General features: G+C 37.8%; 1 protein-coding gene across 7 annotated transcripts in view; it reads right to left on the bottom strand.

Annotated features, from left to right (window-relative positions):
* LOC114648588 (nesprin-1-like) overlaps nt 1-23,683 on the bottom strand; it is a 360,492-nt gene that overhangs the window by 147,715 nt on the left and 189,094 nt on the right. For all 7 annotated transcript variants that reach the window (XM_051924543.1, XM_051924540.1, XM_051924539.1 and 4 more), the window contains 12 exons: nt 21,021-23,181; nt 17,501-17,838; nt 16,503-16,647; nt 14,538-14,756; nt 13,514-13,776; nt 12,916-13,081; nt 10,239-10,394; nt 9,760-9,912; nt 8,929-9,111; nt 8,171-8,308; nt 6,914-7,099; nt 4,638-4,760 (listed from right to left, as the gene is read on the bottom strand). In XM_051924543.1, the coding sequence (XP_051780503.1) occupies nt 4,638-4,760; nt 6,914-7,099; nt 8,171-8,308; nt 8,929-9,111; nt 9,760-9,912; nt 10,239-10,394; nt 12,916-13,081; nt 13,514-13,776; nt 14,538-14,756; nt 16,503-16,647; nt 17,501-17,838; nt 21,021-23,181 (4,231 nt within the window). The remainder of the gene's footprint in view (nt 1-4,637; nt 4,761-6,913; nt 7,100-8,170; nt 8,309-8,928; nt 9,112-9,759; nt 9,913-10,238; nt 10,395-12,915; nt 13,082-13,513; nt 13,777-14,537; nt 14,757-16,502; nt 16,648-17,500; nt 17,839-21,020; nt 23,182-23,683) is intronic.

The raw sequence follows: 23,683 nt of genomic DNA on the forward strand, positions 1-23,683 counted from the left end.
AAATGTTAAAAATATTAGAGAGAAATAGAAAGCATTATCTATCATTTTATTTTGAAGTATATCACAATACAGAAAAACTGATAGCTTAATATTGTAGATCTAAACTTCTTACACTAAATATATTTCAGAAGAAAATTCTCATTGTTTTATAACACTGTTAAACAAATTATTCAAGTATGTTTCATAATGCACTGCACAGTATTGAAAATTTTACAGAAAAGTAAAAAGTATTGGACCTGAAGGCTACTTACTGAATCCTCACCTCTTCCTCATTGTGTGATCCTAAACTCATTTAAAAGAATACTCTTCTAAAAAATGATATTTTTTTATTAGTTACTTACCCTGTGTTATCAGAAGTGATGATTGAGAAAAAATTTTAATCTAGTTTTCATGGAGATCAGAGATAAAGTTCCTGATATAATGGGCTTGAATGGAGACTAATCTTGAACAACAGCAGCCAACAATATCTATGTCACTTGCTATTGGACTGATAGTAAATATGAGTTTCCAAGTCGGAAAATTCCACATGAATGCCCTGCAAACTCAGAGCTCCAGGTTGGACAATTTGGAGAAAACAAAGCTACCTGAATACTCTGATATATAATGTAACATGGCGGCACGGTGGCACAGTGGGTAGCGCTGCTGCCTCGCAGTTGGGAGATCTGGGGACCTGGGTTCGATTCCCGGGTCCTCCCTGCGTGGAGTTTGCATGTTCTCCCCGTGTCTGCGTGGGTTTCCTCCGGGTGCTCCGGTTTCCTCCCACAGTCCAAAGACATGCAGGTTAGGTGGATTGGCGATTCTAAATTGGCCCTAGTGTGTGCTTGGTGTGTGGGTGTGTTTGTGTGTGTCCTGCGGTGGGTTGGCACCCTGCCCAGGATTGTTTCCTGCCTTGTGCCCTGTGTTGGCTGGGATTGGCTCCAGCAGACCCCCGTGACCCTGTGTTCGGATTCAGCGGGTTGGAAAATGGATGGATGGATAATGTAACATAGACTTTCACTTTAGTCAGTTGATTAAAATAAAAAAATATAACCTGATTAGTCAGAAATGCCATTTTCATACTTTGTGCTCATGAAAAATATCTATATATATAATTCACTAAGCCGCTGACAAGTAGCCACCCATGGAAAGCACACACCGACAAGTAGCCACCCATGGAAAGCACGCAAGACAGCCACGCCAACCAAGTCTAAGACCATTGGATACGACGACAACTCGCAGAGCTACGCCCACTAACTCGGCCGCATTCACGTTCGTCTCTGCTAGACTCCACATGCACCTCTGAGCCACGTTGACTTTTCATTAGTCAACCTCAGTGGAACCTCGGTTCACACAGAGGCAGCGCGAGAGAGAGACGCTTACACACACAGGCAGCGCATGAGAGAGACAGAGGCACACATACAGGCAGCGTGAGAGAGAGAGCCGCGCACACACACAGGCAGCTCCAGAGAGAGACAGAGGCACACAGGCAGCCCGAGAGAGAGAGTCGCGCACACACACAGGCAGCGCCAGAGACAGACAGATGCACACACACAGGCAGCGCGAGAGAGAGAGCCGCGCACACACACAGGCAGCGCCAGAGAGAGACAGAGGCACACACACAGGCAGCGCCAGAGAGAGAGCTGCGCACACACACAGGCAGCGCCAGAGAGAGACAGACGCATACACACAGGCAGCCCGAGAGAAAGAGAGCCGCGGACACGCACAGGCAGCGCTAGAGAGAGACAGACACACACACACAGGCAGCGTGAGAGAGAGGGGGCTGAACTCATAAGGTAGGAAGGCAGTTAAAGAATGCACTGGGCTTGATTTTGTTTTCACTTCTGTTTACAGCGATCGGTTCGTAGTGTGCGTTGTTGCAATGTTACTTTTCTTGGTGGTTTATTAAATTACGGATTGTTTCAAATGTTCATTTTTTTCCCTGTGCTTAAAACTCATTAAAAAAAAAAGTGTTTTTAGCCAGTGGTTGGTAGCGCTATTACGCAAACTATTGCAGTGTTAGTTTTCTCTGTTGTTCAAGGTTTTCTCAGTGTTATTCAATGTTTTTACATTTAGTTTAATATTACGCTGTGCATTCTATGGTTTAATTAACTATACGAGGGTTGTCTGGGGTCCACGCGGAATTTTATCGTTTGTCGAGTGTCAGCCTGTCGAAACCTGTTCTGCTGTGTAGAGGGATTATTCAAGTGGTTGCATTTTTTTGTTCAGATGTTTTGCTCCCTCTCTTCCTTCAGAATGAACACGAGAAGCAAACGAACTGAGAGTGCGCAGCCGGCGCTAGCGGCGAAGCTCCTGACTCCGTGCGTTTGTGACTTTCGAGTGATGATTTTTTACGACTTTTCTGATGGTTTAATCCGCTCGGTGGAACGCACCATGTTTGCCATCTTTTTCAACATCGATGGCATTGTTGCGTCAATCCTGCTGATGGAGAGGAAAACTGTGACCTCTGAGTGGCACACCACTGCCTGCCTGACGTTTTTTCTGCGATGGCTAGAGGCCAGTCCAAGAACTTGCGAAGGCACTTTTTGCATCATGACAATGCTCCAGCCCACACGGCTAATGCGACGAAGCATTTCATTGAAGACAGTGGTGTCAACGTTTTGAACCCGCCACCCTACTCGCCTGATCTTGCACCATGTAACTTTTGGCTCTTCCCGAAGGTGACAGAATCCCTGCGAGGCCACAACTTCGAAACTCGAGAGGAACTGATTCCAGCTGTCAAAGAACAGCTGGACAACCTCCCAAAGACAGCCTTTCGCGAGTGTTTTGCGCCGTGGGTCAGAAGAGCCCAAAAGTGCATTGATGTTGGCAGTGAATACTTGGAAAAAGTTTAAAAAGGATCGAAGTACATGAGAAAAATAGAAAAAAAAATCCTTGGCTACTTATTTCGAGTGATTCCATGCGGAACCCAGAAAACTCTCGTATTTGTGCTTAAAAACTTAAAATATATATTTACATACAGTTCGTACAGTCTGGAACTGATTAATTGTAATTACATACAATCCTATGCGAGAAATTGCTTCGGTTCACGACCAAATCGGTTTACGACCAGAGTTTTGGAACGAATTATGGTCGTGAACCAAGGTTCCAGTGTATTCTTTTCGGTTATGACGCACGACCGTGTCCACCATCGCAAACTGTTTTACATGCTGGTCTTAGAGTTGGTGGGCGGGTCTCCATGAGTTTCTCTTGCGAGCGGGCACATGACCAGGCGGTGTGTATGCTTCGAGAACGAGGGTGGACGCGGCAGGACTATCTAAGAAGAGGCATGTTTGTCATGGATGTGAATCGCTGTATGCAGCATGTAAAACAATTTGTTTGTCGCGGATGTGAATCGCTGTATGCAGCGTGTAAAACAGTTTGCGAGGGGTATTCCATGGTCTTAGCAGTGTCTATACTTCGATGTGAATCGCTGTATGCAGCATGTAAAACGCTGTATTGTATGTTGCCCTCTCCAGAATTACATCTTTTCATTCACCTACAGTCGTATCCTCAAAACCAACCCAATTTGGACAACTGTGTCTTTCAGGAAGTGTTCACCCATCAATACATAATTATGCGGTGTATGCTACGCCGCGGGTTGGCTAATATAGGTTATTTTTAATTGCTTTTTTTAAAGACCAAGTAACAAATCAACAGCAAACTCGCGTTTCTCCAAATAGAAAATCCGGAAACTCATGTGACTGAAGTGAGAAGGTGAAACATCACAAGTTGGAGCTCTGCAAACTCCAATAGCACGTGAACACATCATTAAATAATTTGCATAAAAATACAAATGTCAATTATTCTGTCATACACTCACAATGTCCCAACACTTGTATTGCTGAAACACTGTCAAACAGACAATTTCTGGAAAATCACCTTGTAAACAGCATTGAAGAGAGCTGAAATGAAATGGAGCTTTTGAACTAAAGACCTGCTTTCCTCCTCTTCGTTGGTCAGGAATTAAGTAATATGTGAAACATTTTTTCAGAAATGGGTTATTAAAAATATTGTATGTCAAAAAAAATGTATGTCCTTGGTACTTTGTGCATATGTTTATGCTTGTGTGGAGAATTCTGATTAACCTGAATGTGCTGTAAATATGCTCCAAATGTACAAAAAAATCTATAAAAAGCTGCAAGTTATCCTGATATTCTATGTTGCACTAAGTAAACATGTTAATTAAATAAATAATAATATAAGACACTGCGGTGGGCTGGCATTACGCCCTGTGTTGGCTGGGATTGGCTCCAGCACACCCCTGTGACCCTGTAGTTAGGATATAGTGGGTTAGATAATGGATGGATGGATAATATGAGACAATTATAAGTATTTTCATTTATTATTGAACCTGACTAATCATTTTCTGATTTATTTCAGTTTTCTAGTTTTACAGTTGCTTTTAAGAAAACTCCTCTTATTCCACTTCACTACACTGTTGCTGGTGACTAGAATTTATGAAATAAATGAGACTACTAGCATTAGACTAAAATACTACTACAAACCCTTATACTAAAAAAGAAAAATGTTTTCATGACCTTTTTCCTGCAAAAAATGTACTAGAAACTTATAATAACCATTTTATGGAACAACACATGGAATGCAGTTTCATGCATTGTTCCATCATTCAGTGTAAAATGAGGATTTTTGCACCGTACCTGTCGATGAGACAACTGCTCCTTAAGACTCAGTCGTGCCAGGTCAGGCGATGTCAGTGTTGTCTGAGCTTGCTCTAAAGCATTGTGGAGAGCATGTACTTCAGCTTCAAATCGCTCCATATCCTGTTAAAAAATATCATACTATTACACATAAGTATAACCTTTACCAGTGTAACCTGGTGTCACCTTCCCTCTTGCGTGTCATAAATAACTACCAAAGGATGTCGACATCAGAAAGGATATCTGGGAATAAACTTTTTTTTTTCCAATACAACCTTTACAAGTGCAACCAGCCAACCTGAGTAAATCCTGAAAACAGATGCTAAACTGGCAGAGAGACAAAATGCATAACTTTACAGTATATTATGATTTTTACTTAAGATAATAATCTTGAAAAAATCATAATTAAACCACAATTAATTTTCCCTCTTTTGAGCAATTTGGATCAACGAAAGCACTTTTTTTTTTTACTTCACAACAAATGTTATTGTAAAAGTACATACTATATATATATTGATATATTGATATATATTAATTTTAGGCACTTTGTTTGCTGTGACAAAATTAAACACAAAACAAAAATGTTGCTTGTGTGAGCTTTGAAAGTCTTTTGTTTATGCACTGTATTTGTAGACATACTAAGTGATACAATATAGTTTTCATATGGAGTATCAAAAAAACCCATGGTTAGAATATTGAAAATATAATTAGATACTTTTTGACATCGTGTAATCTCATGAGAAGTATTGCAATGAAAGTCATTTTATGAGGCCAAACTTGCCTGCAGCTATTTACTATCCTATAGCTCGATTAGTATGATAATTCTTTACAGCATTAATATACCTGTCCCCTATTTGTAACCCACAATTGAGAATTCAGGTGTGGGAGTACCAGTCCCAACAGCACTGGGTATAAGGTGGAAAACATCCTGGATGGGACAACAGTTTATCATAGGGCACATATGTGCAAAAACCTATACCTAGTTACATAAGTAAACACAGCAAAATTGTGAAAAGGCATATTTAGCACACAAATTACATTTACACAATGCAATTTACTCAATACATAGTGGTAAAACCAACACAAAATGACAACAGATTTTTTTGTTCATTAACATAAAAGCATATATGTTCAATACAGTTCTATAAGAAAACATGCAGTACCTGTATTTAAATCTGTTTAAGTAATATTTTAGCAGACTCTAGCATGGTTTTATTCCAGATTTGGATTAATTTAAATACAACACAAAGAAATAAAATTCATCACAAAATCAAAATACCTAGTCTTTGTTTAAATATATTACTCTTTTAGGGTTTCAAGTGGTTAACACAATATAAATTCTACCACTAAACACTGATTTTGAATAAAAAGATAAAATATTCCTGTAGGTGTACTTTCCCTATTATTGGATTCTAGACCAAATACTACCAAATTGTAAAAGGTATATTTATACTCTACCCTAAGATCCATACAAACTGAATTTGCTGTTGCCGCCAAGAGATAAACAAACTTCTATTTTTTCCGCACCAACACTGTGAAGACTGGTATACCATTTACAGGTGGCTTCTACCTTGGGCAAGATGATTTGCCTTCCCCTTACTCTATTACTGAATAAGGCTGTCTACAAAGTACATGGATGGATTGTTCTAAGTAAAGAAAAATCTTTGCTGGATTTCAAAAATAGCACATGATTCTGTTTCCACAAGTGAAACTGACAGTCCTGAAAAATCAATTCTGTCTTAAGTATTTAACTACATCATAATGTTGTACTGTAAAAGTAGTCTCATCTGATGCCGTCAGGCTTTATGGACAATAATTTAAGGTGCTTTGTTTCAGTGATTCTGTCTTTAATATTTAGGCATTGCATTTAAGCAGTTTTCATTCTGTTAGCATCTCAGATTTTACTCCTAATAAGTCCATTAACCAAAACCCTCAATGTCTGGTTTGTACAAGAGATACAGTAAGAGAATGGCTGCACTTGGATACATTAGCAAAAGGATAAATAAAAATAAAAACAAAGCAAAAAACACAGTGATTAGCTGTTGAGCTTCAGCTTATCATGTCTGATAAATGTGCACAGGCCAAGGTATTTTGAGTCACTAGAACTACAGTAACAACATGCAATTGGTGACATCAGTACACAATACGGCACAGGCTTGGTTAAATCTGATTAATCTAGGCATTCAATAACTGTGGTTTACAGTGTGTAAGACTACAGTGGAACATCCACATGAGCTGTACATGCCATAACATTCTCTTTTTGTAAAATGACCCACCTTCCCTCCATCTTGTAAGCTCTGGAGTCTTGTTCTGATTCTCTGTTGAAGGTGTCCAGTGTGCCGACTGAGTTCTGATACCTGCTGAGACATCTCTTCGGTGTTATACACCTCTAACAGACACTCAGCCTTCTCAGACATGGCCTCCAAGTCACTGTGGATCTCTCCAGACTCTCGGAGAACAGCCTAACAAAATATAAGGTACTTTGTAAAAGTTGTTTATTTTTTAACTGTCGTTTCTTCTGACCAAATATCACAAAATACACAACACACTAAAAACACCTGTAACAATATAGCATACACAATTAGTTACAAATTGCTATAGTGCCTCTTTACAACATAAATAACATTTTTAATTGAAATTCATGTATATTTCTAATTTCTAAGCCTATTTAATCTGTTTCTTAGTAGCTTGTCCCACAAAGGAGGAAGAGATCAGTCCATTGGCAAGTTGGTCTTCATCACAGACTACCACAGAGATTTTTTCAGGCAACGCTGGTGACAGGAGTTTTTGCTTACCTCTCATCCACTGTCAACCGACCATATCTAATTTATAATGTAAACTGATTTTAAATGGTCATGATTCATTGCAATTATTAGTTTCACTGTAAATTTAATGTACTGTGTATATTAATGTATGTAAATAGTGTAGAAATTACTGTTACTACCGTACATTATAGTTGTAAATATATGTAAACACTCTTAGACTGGATTCAGTGAAGACTGTTATACAAAAATGAATTGAATTGACTTAGGCTACAAAAATTGTAAGTTATTAAGAAAATGAACTCTCTACTAAAAATATATATTTGAAATACTGAACATTACTGACAATTACAGTACATGTATAATCTACCAAATTTTGAGATTTATGTTTAGTAATTTGGTAAACATTCTAATAAATCAAACAACTGAAGCATTACATTGGGCAGGCCAAGTTTCTGTTCAAAAGTGCCCTCTCACAGTCAGCCAGAATTCTAACTTTTCCAGATCTGTTTTTAGCATTATCTCTCTACATGTATTATTACTTGGTGCTGTGCATACTCTGAGCTCCAGGTGAAACACTGAAACCATCTGCATATATTGCAACACCAATAAAAAGATATACACTTTTAAAGTGTTTAAAATTTAAGACCACTTGGTCAGCTGTCGGTGCTTTTGTGCACCTTCAGTATGGCTACTCAAAGGTGCAGTACACTCTCTGCTTAACATCCTGTAAGTCAAGTTGTATTATATCAGCTTCAGGAAAGAAAATACCTGGTAGGTTCTCATTTGATCATAGATATGACTTGCTGAGTGCCAGTTGATTTTGCTTTTAACCAAAGCCTTGGCTTTCTCTGTCCATTTCAGAATAAATTCAAGCATTTCATTAAACTCTTCCAAATGTGTTGCAGACTTCATGACATAATGACAGGAGAAAACAGATTAGGTACACATACTGCATAAATACAAACATTTCATAAACATCAGAAATGGACAAGCTTGTTAAGGTATGATACTGGGTCTGGAATTCTGAGGATGAGGTGTAGATTACAGAATTGTGCTATCTGGTTTAGGAAATGTTCTGCACTGAAAAATACTGTAGACTTCATTAATATATTTTTCTCTAAATTCTTTCCAATACCAAAATCATGAACATTTTGACATTTTCTTTTACTTTTTTTATGAAATGTTAATTTAATTAATTGAAACTTTAAGTGGTATCACAATAATTCACTGACATTACAAAACTTGTGCAAAAATATATTTCAGATAATATTATTCAATACCTTCCCATCCTTTCACTTCTCAGTCATCTAGCAGTAGTGAACATGTCAGGGAGAGTTTAATGCTCTGTTTAAGGAGGCAGCTATGCATTTCATCATGAAGGCAAGTTTACAGTACGAATGTTATATTTAATTACAGTATAAATACTCATAAGACAAAAATATCCTTTGTGTATGTCCCCGAACAAATTTGACAATATATTTTACATTTTAAAATAAATCAGCAGAAAATTATTTTTTGTGCAGTACCTTTTTCAGTTTTGCCACCCTGTAATCTGCTAGTCTGCGAGTATGCAGATGAATATCGGTGAGTTTCTCTATGGCATCATTAAGATGTCTGGCAAGTTCAGGACATTGCTCTGAAAAGTCTTGCACTGATGCATCTAGTTCAAGTAGTATAATACTGCAGCCCTCAAGCTCCTCACAAAGGCACTGCAAAAAATATATCCATTTTCTTTTAATAATAAAAAACATCTTAGACTTATTTCTTTAACAAATGAACTTAATTAAAAAATCCATAAACATTATATTTATAACTATTTTGCAAGTGTATCGGCAAATGTGCACAGCTCTAGGACAGCGCTTCCCGATTCATTTTACCCTCACACCCCCTGTGACGGACAAGGCCGATTTCGCACCCCCTTGGTTTGAGAAGAAGTATGAAAAAATATGAGGTTAACGCAGAAAAACAGATCACCAATTGAAGCTTTATGAATAATGGATACTTTATTCACAGCTAACAAGAGGGTGGAAAGAGCAGCCTTCCACACTTCAACCACACAAAATACAAGTATGAAACAATTTCATCATTTAGGAATGAATAGATAAATTAAGATTTTGTACAAATAATGTTTTTCATTTTTCTTCCTCGATGGATTCTGGCACCCCCAATTGGGAAGCGCTGCTCTAGGACAATCCCAGGAAAACCTTTTGCTGAACTACCACAGGTTTTAATTCCAAACTAGCTAATGAATACATAACAACTGTTAAAATTTAAGCCTACACATCAGTGAGCACTCTTGAATACTACAATATCACCTTGATATTCTACAAATAACTGCCCTTACAATACAAACATACCTTTGTCTCTTCTTTAGCTTGGGCAATATTCAAAGTTTTTTCCTTGAGTTTCAATGAAATTGCCTTCATTTTTTCAGAAACATCTTGAATTCTTGACTTTATATCCTCATTCACAATTCTTGCTTGTTGCACTTCTCTTTCTTTCACTTGTATCTTTTTAATAAAAAGAGCACAGAAAATGCATAAAGATCCCTTTATTTTTGAATAAGTCACTATGTTTCCTTCCATCCTTAAGACATGCAGGTTAGGTTATCTAGCATCTCTAATTTGTTCTGTGATGATTTAGTGTAGCGATGTATCAATTTGACTTGAAACTCAAAATTGATAGCTACACACTTTAATGTTGGAAAAGGTTCCAGACTGTGTGGCCCTGAACTGGATAAAACAGGTTGGAAAATGTATATGCAGGTGGATAATTGATTAATGATGACTAGTTTCAGAAACTTGTAAAATAATGTCATAAATGTCAAAGAGCTTACCTGGTCTTCTGTGACCCCCAAAGCCAGAGTAACCTCTGCTAGCTGAACCGATAGCTCAGATGGAAGAATTGTATATAGATCCAAATATTTGTTCTGCTGCTGTTCAGCGGTTTTCTCCACAGTTTGACGATGAGAGATGGCCTCCTGCTGTAAGACCTAGTCAAGGCAGAACAAAGCGTATAGTTCATCTGCAAAATGCTTAGAAAAAACAGATAAAACAGCTTAACATAATCAAGAATTCCATACTATTTATCATACAATTAAAGGAGACTGAAAAGAGAGCCATACATGAAAAAAGTTATTCAAAACACAACTAAATCTAGTACATTGGAATTGATGGAGAAAATTTCAGGACTTTGGGATCAACCAAGATCAAATCTGTAACTATAAACACAGTTATATAGGTAACAAACTCGAACCCCAGTTATGTAAATAGATTGTGTTCATTCAAGGTAATGTGATAGACTGACCAACTATTAAAGGGAATGCTACACGTTTTAAAAATACTGCATTTTTTGCAGTAAATACAGTATATGCTGCTTGTATAAAAACTCAGCACACATTACACAACATAAATTCAGTTGTGAGCTGTAGGAGACATAGCAATGCCCCAAACACCAGACACAACCTAGACCACACAAGTCTTGTGCTCAGTATTATCTGTTTTGATTTTACAAAGTAATTTGTCACAATTGTATTTTCCCTGTTCAAAACCACCACTGCTTTTTCTTTTCTTTTCTTTTCTTCCTTCCTTCCCTCCATGTCACCCTACATCAACTAACCTGGGTGAAGAAGAGGGCTCATTTTAGCCCAGACCTGGGAGCACTTCTAGTGCATCAGCACTATAGGGAAGAAGTACCTCCAGGTCAGGTGGAACCTCCATCTTACTGGGGAGCCTCCTCCTAACAACTCCCAGCGTCTAACAGCCCCCACCAGGACTGCACTCCAGAACTATATCTCCCATGCAGACCTTTTGCTGTTCAAATGGGAGCTACATCAGAGGAATGCTGCCAGCCAGTGTACTGGGAAACATATGGCCCCAGGAAACAGTAAACCCCTGTTCTTCAATAATATTGTCTGGACTGGGAAAGGGAATGCTAACCAATCCGACAGGGACATCCATCCATTGATGTTCTCCACACATCAAGAGGGCCTCCCAGCCATGTTACCAGTTTTCCATCTCATCCAGGATACCAGGCCAACCATTATGTCCTTCACATAGGTAAATGTGTTACTTTTTAACTAATCAAATGCCAAATGTACTAGGTCAAAAATTTAATTTTTTAGATACAGTATGTGCTGTGTTCTTTCAATGCTGCATGTTACTCCTTGTGCCTATGTTCATACAAAATTTGTAAAAAAAAAAAAAAAAAAAAAAAAAAGTGCATCAAACTACAGTGAATTTAACTTTGTCTTCATTTCACTATCAATGCATAATATATGTTGTGATAAGCTGCCCGGACACAGACAGACGGACACCATATTCAAGTCCACCACACGTTTATTGTACATTATATACAGTTCAATAAAGTGCACAAACCCAGTGCCAAAGCACCAATCTCCCCAAAGTCCAGGCTCTCACTCAGTCTCTGCCTGCTCGTCAGGCCACCTCCTCTCCTGCCTCCAAAACCTTGTCCACTCCTCACCCGACTCCAGTCCTTCTCTGCAGGGAGGCGGCCCCTTTTATAAGAACCCGGATGGGCTCCAGGTGATCCCCGACACTCCCTAGACACTCCCCTGTGTGGCGGAAGTGCCGGCTGTGTTCCCGGAAGCCCTCCGGGTGTTCACAATCTTCTTCCCCCCAGTACTTCCTGGTGTGGCGGAAGTATTGGGGTTCCGGGTCCTTCAGACATAGGGGTGCCCCCTGGCGGAGACCACGGGCCCCTACAGGGTTGGGCTTCCAAGCCCTGCACCCATGGCCCTCAAAGGAACCAGGGCGGCCGCCCCCTCGTGGTCCGGAGGAGGAATGAGCCCTCCTCCTGTCCTCCTGGGCGTCCCGGCTGGGCACCAACCCCAGCCGCGTGCCACAATGTATTACCCTCTAACTGTAGCAAGATGATTACTAATGACAAATATATTCTGTATATAGTATGCCATTTTTATTCTTGTCATATATTTCAAGTTATTTGAACTTTATATTAGAACAACATTCACAATCCCATTATTTCAATTTGTGGGAGGCGCCTAATAAGTGCTGCTAACAAAGCAAATGTCACCCTCAAATTTACATAAATTGTGCAGCTAAACAACACTTTAGGGATTTTTTAACATGAGTAACAAACTTGTGGGATTTTGTTTGTTTGATATAGAATTACCATTCTTGTATATTTGACTGATGTGCCTATACATGGAATATAAAAGCTTAGGATACAGTAAATTGTTTACATACATTTTTACCACTGGTGCACAGTTAGGTTAAGTGACATGCTTCAAGTCGGAGAGTAAGCTGGAAACTGAAACAGCAACCTTGTACTTTAAAATGTAAAGATTTTAGCAAATGCATTTGGTTTACGTTGACTGGTGAATATAAACTGTTTTGAGCAAATTAATATGCACCCAAATGTACTCCAATCCTGTACTGGGTTAGTTCCTGCATTATGTCAAATATTTTACTATAGACAGCAGCTCCCTTAGAAGTAAAATGGTTCCAAAAATCAGTATTTCAATGAATTGTTACCTCAAGCTCTTGAAGCTGTCCTTCAATGTCCACTGTGGAGTTCAACAAATATTCTCGTGTGTCTTGAATCCATGCCTTCACCTTGTTTAACCCCTTCTCTACTTCTTCACGTTCTTTTAGTTCTTGCTGAACATGCTTTCTGCTCTTCTTCACCTTCTGTAAAATGCTACAAATAAAAATAATGCGTAGTATTTAATCTGGCACTTTATCCTCTTATAGCCTGACACAAAAAGTAAAAATGAAGGAAACCAAAGGCAACCAAGTTTTGTTCTTTCAAAAGAAAAAATATAGAACTTGGTGACCATAGTTGCATACATACTGTAACTTGTTTTAATATGGTGACAAAATAATTTCTATATTGGTTTTGACAGTTCAACAATGAGTAAATCATCATACTGTTTTTTATCCATAAAAAAATCCTACGTATTTCTGGATTGGGATACAATGTTAAAAGTTAATATCAGGTCTAGAGCAGGCTTACTGTATAGATTTAATTTATTTATATTTCTCTGCTTACTTTTGCATTAATTTGCTTTGGATGACTATCAGTTTCCTCCTTTCTGATGGACAGTGTAGTATAAAACAATTTTGAACTCACCTCTCATATAGTTCTTGCGTGGCTTTGATTTCCTGCATACTTGGCAGCTCCTCCTGCGATGGTGAGGAGAATTCTACATCCTGCAATATGCTGAGTGCATGTTGGCGAAGAAGAGTTGTGGCTGAGAGCTCACGGTCAATCTCCTGGCTAAAAGAGTCATGGTAATCCATTAACTCCAATAATGCTGCTTTTGAGATCTTTTCCACAGAGCTGTCTGGCATCCTGTCTTGTAGCTGATGCATAGTTACTGTTGCCTTCTCCATCTGAAACAAAAGGACAAAGACTTTGAAGGGTAACAGAAATTTTTCTTCAAATTGCCATAAAAGGTACAATCAGTGCGGGGCTCATCAGATCAACAATATGTGATGTGAACTTTAGCCTCATCATTACTATGATAATAGAGAACTATCTTCATTTACGGGATTGAACATTTTATGTATTTGCAGATTTTGTAACCTTCCCAATACACAAATGTATTATCTACATTACAAATATATTTTCGTATTCTACATCTCTTGTGAAAAGAATATATTAAGCCTCCTGATATACCTCATTTTCTAAAAGTTTTTATTTGATTTCTTGTGTATTTTTTTAAAGCTACAGTAACTCTGTTGTGGTGATTGTAGCCGAGTCCTTCTAAAGTCAGTTAATTGGAGTCAGTGGTTAAGTTCATTAACACTTCTTTTCACAGAAGCAAACAGATGGAGTACATTATTAAAAAAAATCACAATCAACTTGTTAAGACTGTTAACTTCTTCCTAATATCCCTACATAGAGTACCTGTCCATCACAATGTCCTCACCAATGAAGTCAAAGGAGCGAATGTGCCTGACAGTACATCTATGAACTATGCAGAAAAAGCACAGCTTCTTATTGAAACTTTATTTAATTAAAGTCAGAATTTTATTGTTCATTAATTTCAATGTCAGTCTTTTAAAATACAAGGTTTGGCATTACTTGCTGAAACTACTTCAGTACATTTACAAAAACCAGTGGTTGAAAAGAAAAATCATAATTCAATTGCCTTGTCATTGAAGCTTCTCCATTCCTGGGCCATATCTTCTAGAACCTTCTCCTGTCCTCGTGCTACATTGCGCAGACGTGTCCAGCGCTGCCACACTGTTGTCATGGATCTGCTGATGGTTGCTTTGCTTGCATCATTTCCAATCTGTTCCATTTTGGATGCCTGCTCTTCTAATGCTGTGATTTTTCCATGTAAAGCATTCACCATAGAAACGAGAGACTAAGCAAACAGAAAACAAAGTCCTAAAAAATTACTCATGTTTTCACAAATTTTAAGACAGTGTAAAGCTAGAAGCCAAGAAAATTTAAGCTAAATAATTATAATATTATTAATATATGTTCATTTATTCACAAGTCATATTACGCGTGGAGCTGAAAATTTAAGATATGTAAAATGATGACTGTTCTCACTTGTTATATTATTGGTATCTCAACACTCATAAATATATTAAATAACCAATATTGTTATTCGCATAGTTGAAGTGACACTATAGATGCCTTTTCTAAGGTTTACATTATCAGGCTTCCTTTTGGATACCCACTTATACTCTTTCAACTGGAAAATGTTCTTGAGGAAAACTTGTTTAGCCATGGAGAGGAAATTCATACTATATGTATGAGTTACCACTTATCACTGTCAAGTAAGCATAAATCATCAGTTTTGGAAATATTAAACTCTACAATTGATGGATTACCGAGAAAAAAAAACACTTTGAAGTTCATTCACCTGTACTTTAACAAATTTCACTTGCTGACTCCAAATCTGAAAAACGTTTTCGTTCAGCACGTCCCGTTTTTTAGTTATGATGTTCCAGGTCTTGGACAACTATGGTGACTGGACAGTAAAGGTGATGCATTTCAGCATTTAAGAAATAAGTTTAGTCTCAAGAAAAGTGAAGCCAAAATTAAGGAAGGTGTTTTTGTTGGCCCTGAAATCCGTGAACTGATGCTTGACAATGAGTTCAAAAAGAAACTGAAGCCAACAGAATCAGCACCCTCATTCGTGCAGATTGTCCAGAATTTTCTTGACAAGCACAGAGCAGAGAATTATACTGAGCTTGTGGAGAATATGCTGAAAGTATATTAGCTTACGGGAGTCAGAATGTCACTGAAGACACATTTTTTACATTCTCATCTCGACTTTTTTTCCACCAAATCTAGGCAATGTCAGAGATGAGCATGGGGAAAGATTTCTTCAAGATACAAAGGTGATGGAAAACTGATATCGGGGAAAATTCACTCCGAGCATGATGGGTGACTACTGTTGGTTCTTGCAAAGAGAGACAGATGTGCAGTACAAGCGCAAAAGCGAGTGCCTCCAATATTTTTGGGCACGCTGACCTCACTTTTATATTGAGGTAAATTGACATAAATATAATTTTAACGTGTCTCTAGTATCATCTTCTGGTTTGTTTTCAGAATAAACACATCAAAACAATTTGGTGGGACAGAGTCCAAACTCCAGATATCGTGTTGATATATTATATTGATATTCAAAAGTATCAAAATGTCAATGATGTGTATTTCAAAAACCTGACGTGCTAGCTTAATTCAGATTTCATATATGAAATCAGTGTAAAAAACTTAAAATGTAAAATAAAGAGGTGCTCTGAAGTTCCCAGAAGCAAACAAAAAATATTTTTTTGTAGACCAGTGTAATTCAATAATATCAAAAATAATTTTACTCATCAAAATATTTCCATACATAATAGTAAAATGATTTGCCTTTATTTTAGGTATGTTACTTTTAAACCCCTCAACCCCCATATATTTTTATACTGTACAAAAAATTTACAACTTACAATCAGAAAGTTTAACTTTCAAAAGAGTTAAATTATCAGGGCATCATTCATAAGCAAACAGTGACAATCAGTCTAGGTATTATACATACAACAATCAAAAGTGTGACATTCAAAGGAAAGACAAAATGTCATTAAAATGACTTCCTGCATGCATGACACTTTACCTTATGGCTTTTCAGTTTTAATTCAGCTTCATGACTGACGGCTACTCTAGCAGTTGAGAATTCAGTGAGCTTTTTCTCCACCTCATTCATATGCTCAATCAGTTGTTGTCTGCATGTCTGATAAACATGCCATTGGGAAAGTGACCTGAAATGTAAAAACATATTTAATACTAAATGGTAAAGAGAACTGCTACGAATTCTTTCTGAATGGGATTGGTGTTGAGTACAAAGGGAAGAAATAAATAGTCCATACACATAAAAAGATTACAAAAAAGAAGAAAAAAAATCTAACTTAGTTAATGATAAGAAAGCAGTAGCAAAGAGGCACTATAAAGGCATATTGTTGAAGGTATGAAGGAGCATTGCATTTTTTCATTCTTGCATTCTTAATTGTCCATTTGGTGGACTTCTATCGAAATGATGTTACCAGCCCAAGCTGACTTCATGATTAATAATTTCATTTAATTTGCCATATTTATCTTTATTTTGTATAATTACTACTTTTTTACTCATCAGTTAATTTCTTAACGTGCATACAGTGAACAATCCACATGTTCGTTATAGTTACAGTGTTCAAGTAAAGAGAGAGAAACTCATCTCTAATAGAAAAAATCTCCATAAATGAAGTCTGTAAAATCAATTAAGTACAAACCAGCAAAATTCCAAAGTAGAACCTTCTCAGTATATACTGTACATATACCTGTCACAGAAATAACTCGATGTGCCCTCCAGTGATTACAGTAATGTCAGATCTCTATACAAAGATGACTGATCAAAGTACAACTTAAGACAGTCTGTGGGTAATCTTAATTTTGTTCAAGTTAAACAAGAAAGGATTTTAACAGCAATAAATATGGTTAGCCGTGTTTCCTGTGTTTATGCATTTGAACAACTTTACCACCACCCTGTGTCTATATGTCAGTGTACAATAACATGAAGGGTATTCTGTGGCTCTCAAGGCTGTCAGTAATAGACAAGAATCAAAATGCAGTACACACCTGTTCAAAACCTCCTGCTGACTTTGAATTTGGCGATGAACTGCTTCTCCTTTCTGCTGTAAAGATGCTACATTTTGTGTCACCTGATCATTTACACCCTCACTCAAAAACGGCCTAAGTTGAGAAATCAAAGTCTCCAGCACTTGCAAATGATTGTGGAACTGAGCTTCTGAAGTAGTGACCTCAGTAAGATGATGAAGAAGATCTTCTGACAGTTCCACATCCAGCCCCTGAGTTGATTCCTGCAGCAAAGCACTTGCCTCTTCGAGCCAGTTATTAGCAGACTGAGTTGCTGAGTGGTACTTCTGGAACAAGTCAAGGACTTGCTGCAGTTTGGTCTAGTAAAATAGAAAGGAAAAAAGGATGGTCTTGTTTGAAATGTTATATTGGATTGAAGAATAGTTTTTTCTGTAACTTTTTACATTGCAACCACAGCAACATCTCTTGCCTTAGTATATTACAGCAGGTAGAGGGTCGTGTGTGCCTGTGTTACTATCTGTCTAATACTATAATGGAATATCAGAGAAGAAACTAGTATTTAATTAATTGTTATTCTTTGTATTATTATCTTCAGCCCATAAATGCTGCTCCCTCTAAATGTCACTACTTAAGGAAAGATTCCATATTAATTTTTATATTACCAGCTCACACCAACCACATTCAATTGAAATTGAATGGAAAACCACAGTGAGATTCATGATAAATTAGCCATCACATTGGTTTAGAATGATAATAACTTTATCCATCAATATAGGACTGATACTCTCATTATTTCTAAATCCTGATGAATTAATGAAATGTAAAGAAGTGTGATGCATGATTGATCAACTGTGCCCTTCACACAATAAAGTTAGTGTGATTAAAATGTTGACCGTATGAGCATGTTTCTTTGTAAATTGTACCCACAAAAACAGCACCATTTTAAGTACAGCATGTTCGGTCAGTCTCAGTTTAGTGGAAGAAACGTACAAAATATTGATATAATGAAAAAAGAAATGGGAACCTCCTACATAAAGACAAACATTCAAAATGTAAAACTAAAGACAAATAATCCTTAATATCTTCACCATGATCATTTCTTCCTTTGTAAGTGGAGCAGAAACAGGAAACACATTTCAGAGGATAAACATTCAGCTGAGACAGTATGACAGTAAACATTACTAGGTGAAAAAAATGAGTTAGTTGTACTTGATAGTCACCCTTTTTGTCGCGTCAAGAATGCTGATGTGCATGTTGAATGTTTTGAGCTCAGCTACACTACAATCAGTTTGCATTATTTTCTTCACTGTGTCTTTTACGAATCATTAAAAATAATCATATTTATAGCAACTACTACATACTATTGTTACCTGTATTATTGTTACAGCTTCATCAAACTCAGGGTAGTGGAGGCTGGCAGTCATCCCAACCCATGCCACCATTGTACAAGGCACACTCTCATGCACACCTACATAAAGACTGGGCAGCTCAGAATCACTCATTAAGTTAACATGCATGTTTTTGGGGTGTGGGAGGAAAACTGTATTACATGCTGAAAATCCATGCAGATGAAGTGAGAATGCACAAACTCCACAGTTAGCAACTGAACCGCGATTTAGATGGTGCCTCATGGAGCTTAGTGTTGGGTATTATCATTCACTTTACTAATTTGATTAAGTGAATCAATTCATTTGATTCTTTGATTCATCGAGCACATTTAGGCTGCTGCCACGTAATAAATCTTTTGATTTCCCCTTTGATGATAATAAATATTTAATTAAATATTTCATACACCTGCCATGGTGACTGTTAACTCATACATTAAATGGTGGGGGCATGAGCAAGACAACATAGTGAAAAATGCTTAATTAAAATAATTATTCAACTTTGGAATTATCCTTAGTTGCATTTAGTCTCAATGTGTTAACAAACCTCTTGACTGCTACTAATGCTTTTGTTTTGGGGTTTGCTGTGTTGTCTGTAAACTAACTGAGTGCAACGAGTTTGATTCCATTTGAGAATCAAATGAACAAGAATTGCATGGCTCATTTGCAGGCGATGATTCAGTTTCAAGCTAGAAAGAATCAGTGAAAGATATACTGTATGCAGTCATTAAGCCATAAAAAGCCTATATTAGGATCTATGTGAACAGTGTAAGGTTGAAAAACGACAAAAATATATTAGTTGAATATTATGTTTCTATATTTTGTTGAAAGTAATTTAACGAACTTTATGAAAACATTTTAATATTAACATAATCTGTGTTGGTGTGATGTTACAGTATTATACTTGTATGATAAATGAAAGAATCTTCAGTGACTTAGTTCTCGTTTGCAGTTAATGATTCAATTCAATCTCAACAGGATCATAATTGATCGAGAATCAATCTGCCCGTGAATTGTTCATCACTAAGGAGCAGCACTAACCTATGTCTCACCATTCCTTAGAAGGCTGGCGTCCTTCAACATCTGCAATAAGATGCTGCAGATGTTCTATCAGACGGTTGTGGCGAGCGCTCTCTTCTACGTGGTGGTGTGCTGAGGAGGCAGTATAAAGAAGAGAGACGCCTCACACCTGGACAAACTGGTGAGGAAGGCAGGCTCTATTGTAGGCATGGAGCTGGACAGTTTGACATCCGTGGCAGAGCAACGGGCACTGAGCAGGCTCCTGTCAATAATGGAGAATCCTCTGCATCCACTAAACAGTATCATCTCCAGACAGAGGAGTAGCTTCAGCGACAGACTACTGTCACTTTCCTGCTCCACTGACAGACTGAGGAGATTGTTCCTCCCCCACACTATGCGACTCTTCAATTCCACCCCTTTGGGGGTAAATGTTAACATTATTCAAAGTTATTGACTGTCTGTATACCTGCATTGTTATCACTCTTTAATTTAATATTTTCTTTATCAGTATGCTGCTGCTGGAGTATGTGAATTTCCCCTTCGGATTAATAAAGTATCTATCTATCTACCATGCTAAAGTTAATACAGTGAAGGGTATATTTATATTTTTGATTCAGAGATTAAAGCTGAAAATAAAGTAGTAACATGAAACAAACACCAGACATTCAAATTTCAGAGAAAATGGGCATGTCCAACTTACATTATATTCAAATGTTTTTTATTACACTAGCCACTCTTGCCCTACGTGAACCTTCAGTACATTTCCTCTGCATTCATATGTGCCCGAACCTCTATTCTACAGTCTACTTTTTCTCGAGTGTGTTCCTGTAAAGCCTGCTTCTCAGACTCTTTCATTATGTTTGAGGCACCTTTCTCACCTTCTGTCTGATTTTATACTTTTCTTAAAGGCATGGGCCTTTACGCCTCCTCATGTGTCGCACATTCGTACTTCCTCTTTCTTTTCATCACCAAAGAAAAACTAACTAATCACACCACAGCCAATCAGATTGTTCCAAGGGACTGGACACACAGACCTTTGTGCTTTATTATATAGTAGATTGTCTGAAGAAAACTAATAGGGATTTAAGGAAAGAACACAACATATATTATCAAAAAGAAATAAGAATTCAAATCACCTGTTTAGTGCTCAAAATATTCCGGACCTCGGTTTCTAAGTTGGCTAACTCTTGTAGTGTGGCCTCTAAGACAGCAGGAACAAGCTCTTTGGCATCAGTATACTTCTGCTTTTCTTTATTGCTTAAGGCTGCCATTATGCGAAGCCTTGACTGCACCTCCTCTTGCAGAATCTGCTGCTTTCGAATCTCCTCTTGGATGCTTTGAATTTTAATATCGAAGCCTTGTAAACTAGTCTGATCATTTCTAATTTGCTGCAGCCATTCCAGGCTACGACAAATCTCGGTCTGAAAGTCTTTACTTTGCACAAACCTGCTTTCACTTTCCTCCATTCTTTCTGCTACTTTGGTATGTAACACCTTAAGTTCTTCCTGCCATGCAATAATCTGTCTGCTACAGGACTGGTATGATTCAGAGTCAACATGAGGAGACAGGTGTTCCAATTGCTCAACAATACATTTTAGTACAGAGCTGGCATCCTGAGCATTGCCTGCCAATGTATGATAATTTTTGAGCTTATCCTCAGCGGGAAGAGTTTCCTCATTTACTTTACCCATTTCTTCTTTTATAACTTTCAACTTGTTTTTAAGTTGTTGAGTCATGAATTCGTGTTCTCTGAAGGATTCTAATGTGTCATCTAAATCACTGAGTTTCTGCTCAATTTGCCTCTTCAGGCCACTGTAAAGACTCACAAGTTGAACCATCTCTTCTGGTAACCAGGGCTGTCCAGTGCTTCGGAAAGTCTCTTTCTTTTGATTGAGTTCACTAATAGCTGATCCTAGGCCACAAATCTCATTGAGAAGAGCTTGGTAATCATCTTTTAGGTTTAGGAGAGCAGCAGATTCAAGACCAAGAGGACTTTTGCTCATATTATTGCTCTGCTCTTCTAGTTCCTGTAAAGCTTTCCTTGTAACTTCAATGAAGGATGAATACTCTTTACGGTCAAGAATAACTTGCTGAATTTTCTCCCTTTTTTCCTTAGCTAAGGCCAAGACATGGTTAAATTGTTGAGGGAGGGCATTTAGCTTTTCATCTAAATATGCATGATCAACTTCATTGAGTGATGGCAGAATCTCCTGACCAGTTCTCTGAACAATAAGAAGAAGGTTCTCATATTCTGTTGCCTGATCTAATACGTGCTGGTATTTGGAAAGCTGAGATTGGAGCTCTGGGTCTCCATTCATAAGGTTAATTTCTGGGAAGGTGACAATATCCACTTGCTTAAGCCATTGACTTGTTTTGTCCAAATCCACTTTAAAATATTTTCTTGAAACCAGCACTTTTTCAAGCTCCTGCAGTCTCTGTGTACACCTCTGTAAAGCAGTTTCATAAACATTCTGCAACTCCTGGAGTTTACTCAGTACTTCTTCTTTTTCATCTTCTGTTGCATCTTTCATTAATCCTCTACCCTGTGACCAGAGTGATGTAAGCTCACCCTGATAAGCCTTCAAACTGCTCTGAATACTTCTGCAAGTCTTAATTTGCTTGGTCAGGTCTTCAGGCAAGAGGGCAATGTGCTCCTCTGAAATGGCTTTCCTTTCATTTTGCTGAATCCAATTAATAGCCTGGTGTGTAGCCAGAAGGAACTGCGTCTTTTCTGAGAAGGCTTTGCTTAGATACTTCCTTCTTTGATTGACCATTTCTTTTAGACTATCTATTTCACTCTGCACTTGAGTCATCAGCTTCTGCAGTTGCTGTCTTTCATTTAGGCCGAGGTGAGTCATAACTCTGTCTGCATCGGTTACTGCTGTAGCTAGCAGCATTTGCTTTGATTCCAGCTCACTGCAGATACTTAGGTGATCAAACAAAAAACTCTGAGCCAGTTCAGGAGGAGGACTTAGCTTCATAGCTTCACTTAATGCTGGCTGTTGCTCCTCTGCCCATTCCCGAGCATCCTTCAACCTTGCTATTACCTGACTCATCTCCTCCAGTGTAGTTACAGAGTCTTGGATTTTTTTCTCAATAAGACTTTCTAAATGCATCCAGCGCTGTTCAAAGTGGCCAGTCTGTTCTTTCACCAGTTCCTTTTCGTCTAAATTCAATCGGTCTATCACTTTTTGCTTATGATCCTTCAAATCTTCAAGGGTATATCTTTGGTCTTGAAGAGTTGCTGCAAGCTTTTGCAAAGCTTCTAGATGCTCCTCAGTACTTTCAGCATCAGTTCTATTAACAGGAGAAAAGAAATGAGTTACCAACAATACAAAAATTAAGTAAATAAAAATGAATGTAATTTTATAACCGCTTACACAAAACTGATGGCTTTATATGGACATTTAATTATAAACTAGCCATGTTACCTGACAAAGACAGCTAATAGAATAAATTGAACAATATTTGATATCTCTTGCCCTACATGTATATTCAGCCCCTTTCCTCAGTATCCTTCAGTGTCTGAACTGCTCTTGACTTGCACTCTCCCTCTTGAGCGCATTCCAGTAAAGCCTGCTTCTCAGACAGTCATTTTCAGATGGCTTGTTCGCCTAATGTCCGCTTCATATAAAGGTCATATAAAAGTCATTTGAACCTCTTATTTTGCTGTCTTTGGTTTTTTTGAATTTATTTGCTTTAACCTTTGGATTATGGGCACAGTTTTGACATATTTTGGTGACTATATACAGTATTTAATTTTATATATGTAATGTCATAAATGCTGCTATAAATCCTC

This window comes from Erpetoichthys calabaricus, chromosome 3, assembly GCF_900747795.2.
Source record: "Erpetoichthys calabaricus chromosome 3, fErpCal1.3, whole genome shotgun sequence".
Lineage (NCBI taxonomy): Eukaryota > Metazoa > Chordata > Cladistia > Polypteriformes > Polypteridae > Erpetoichthys > Erpetoichthys calabaricus.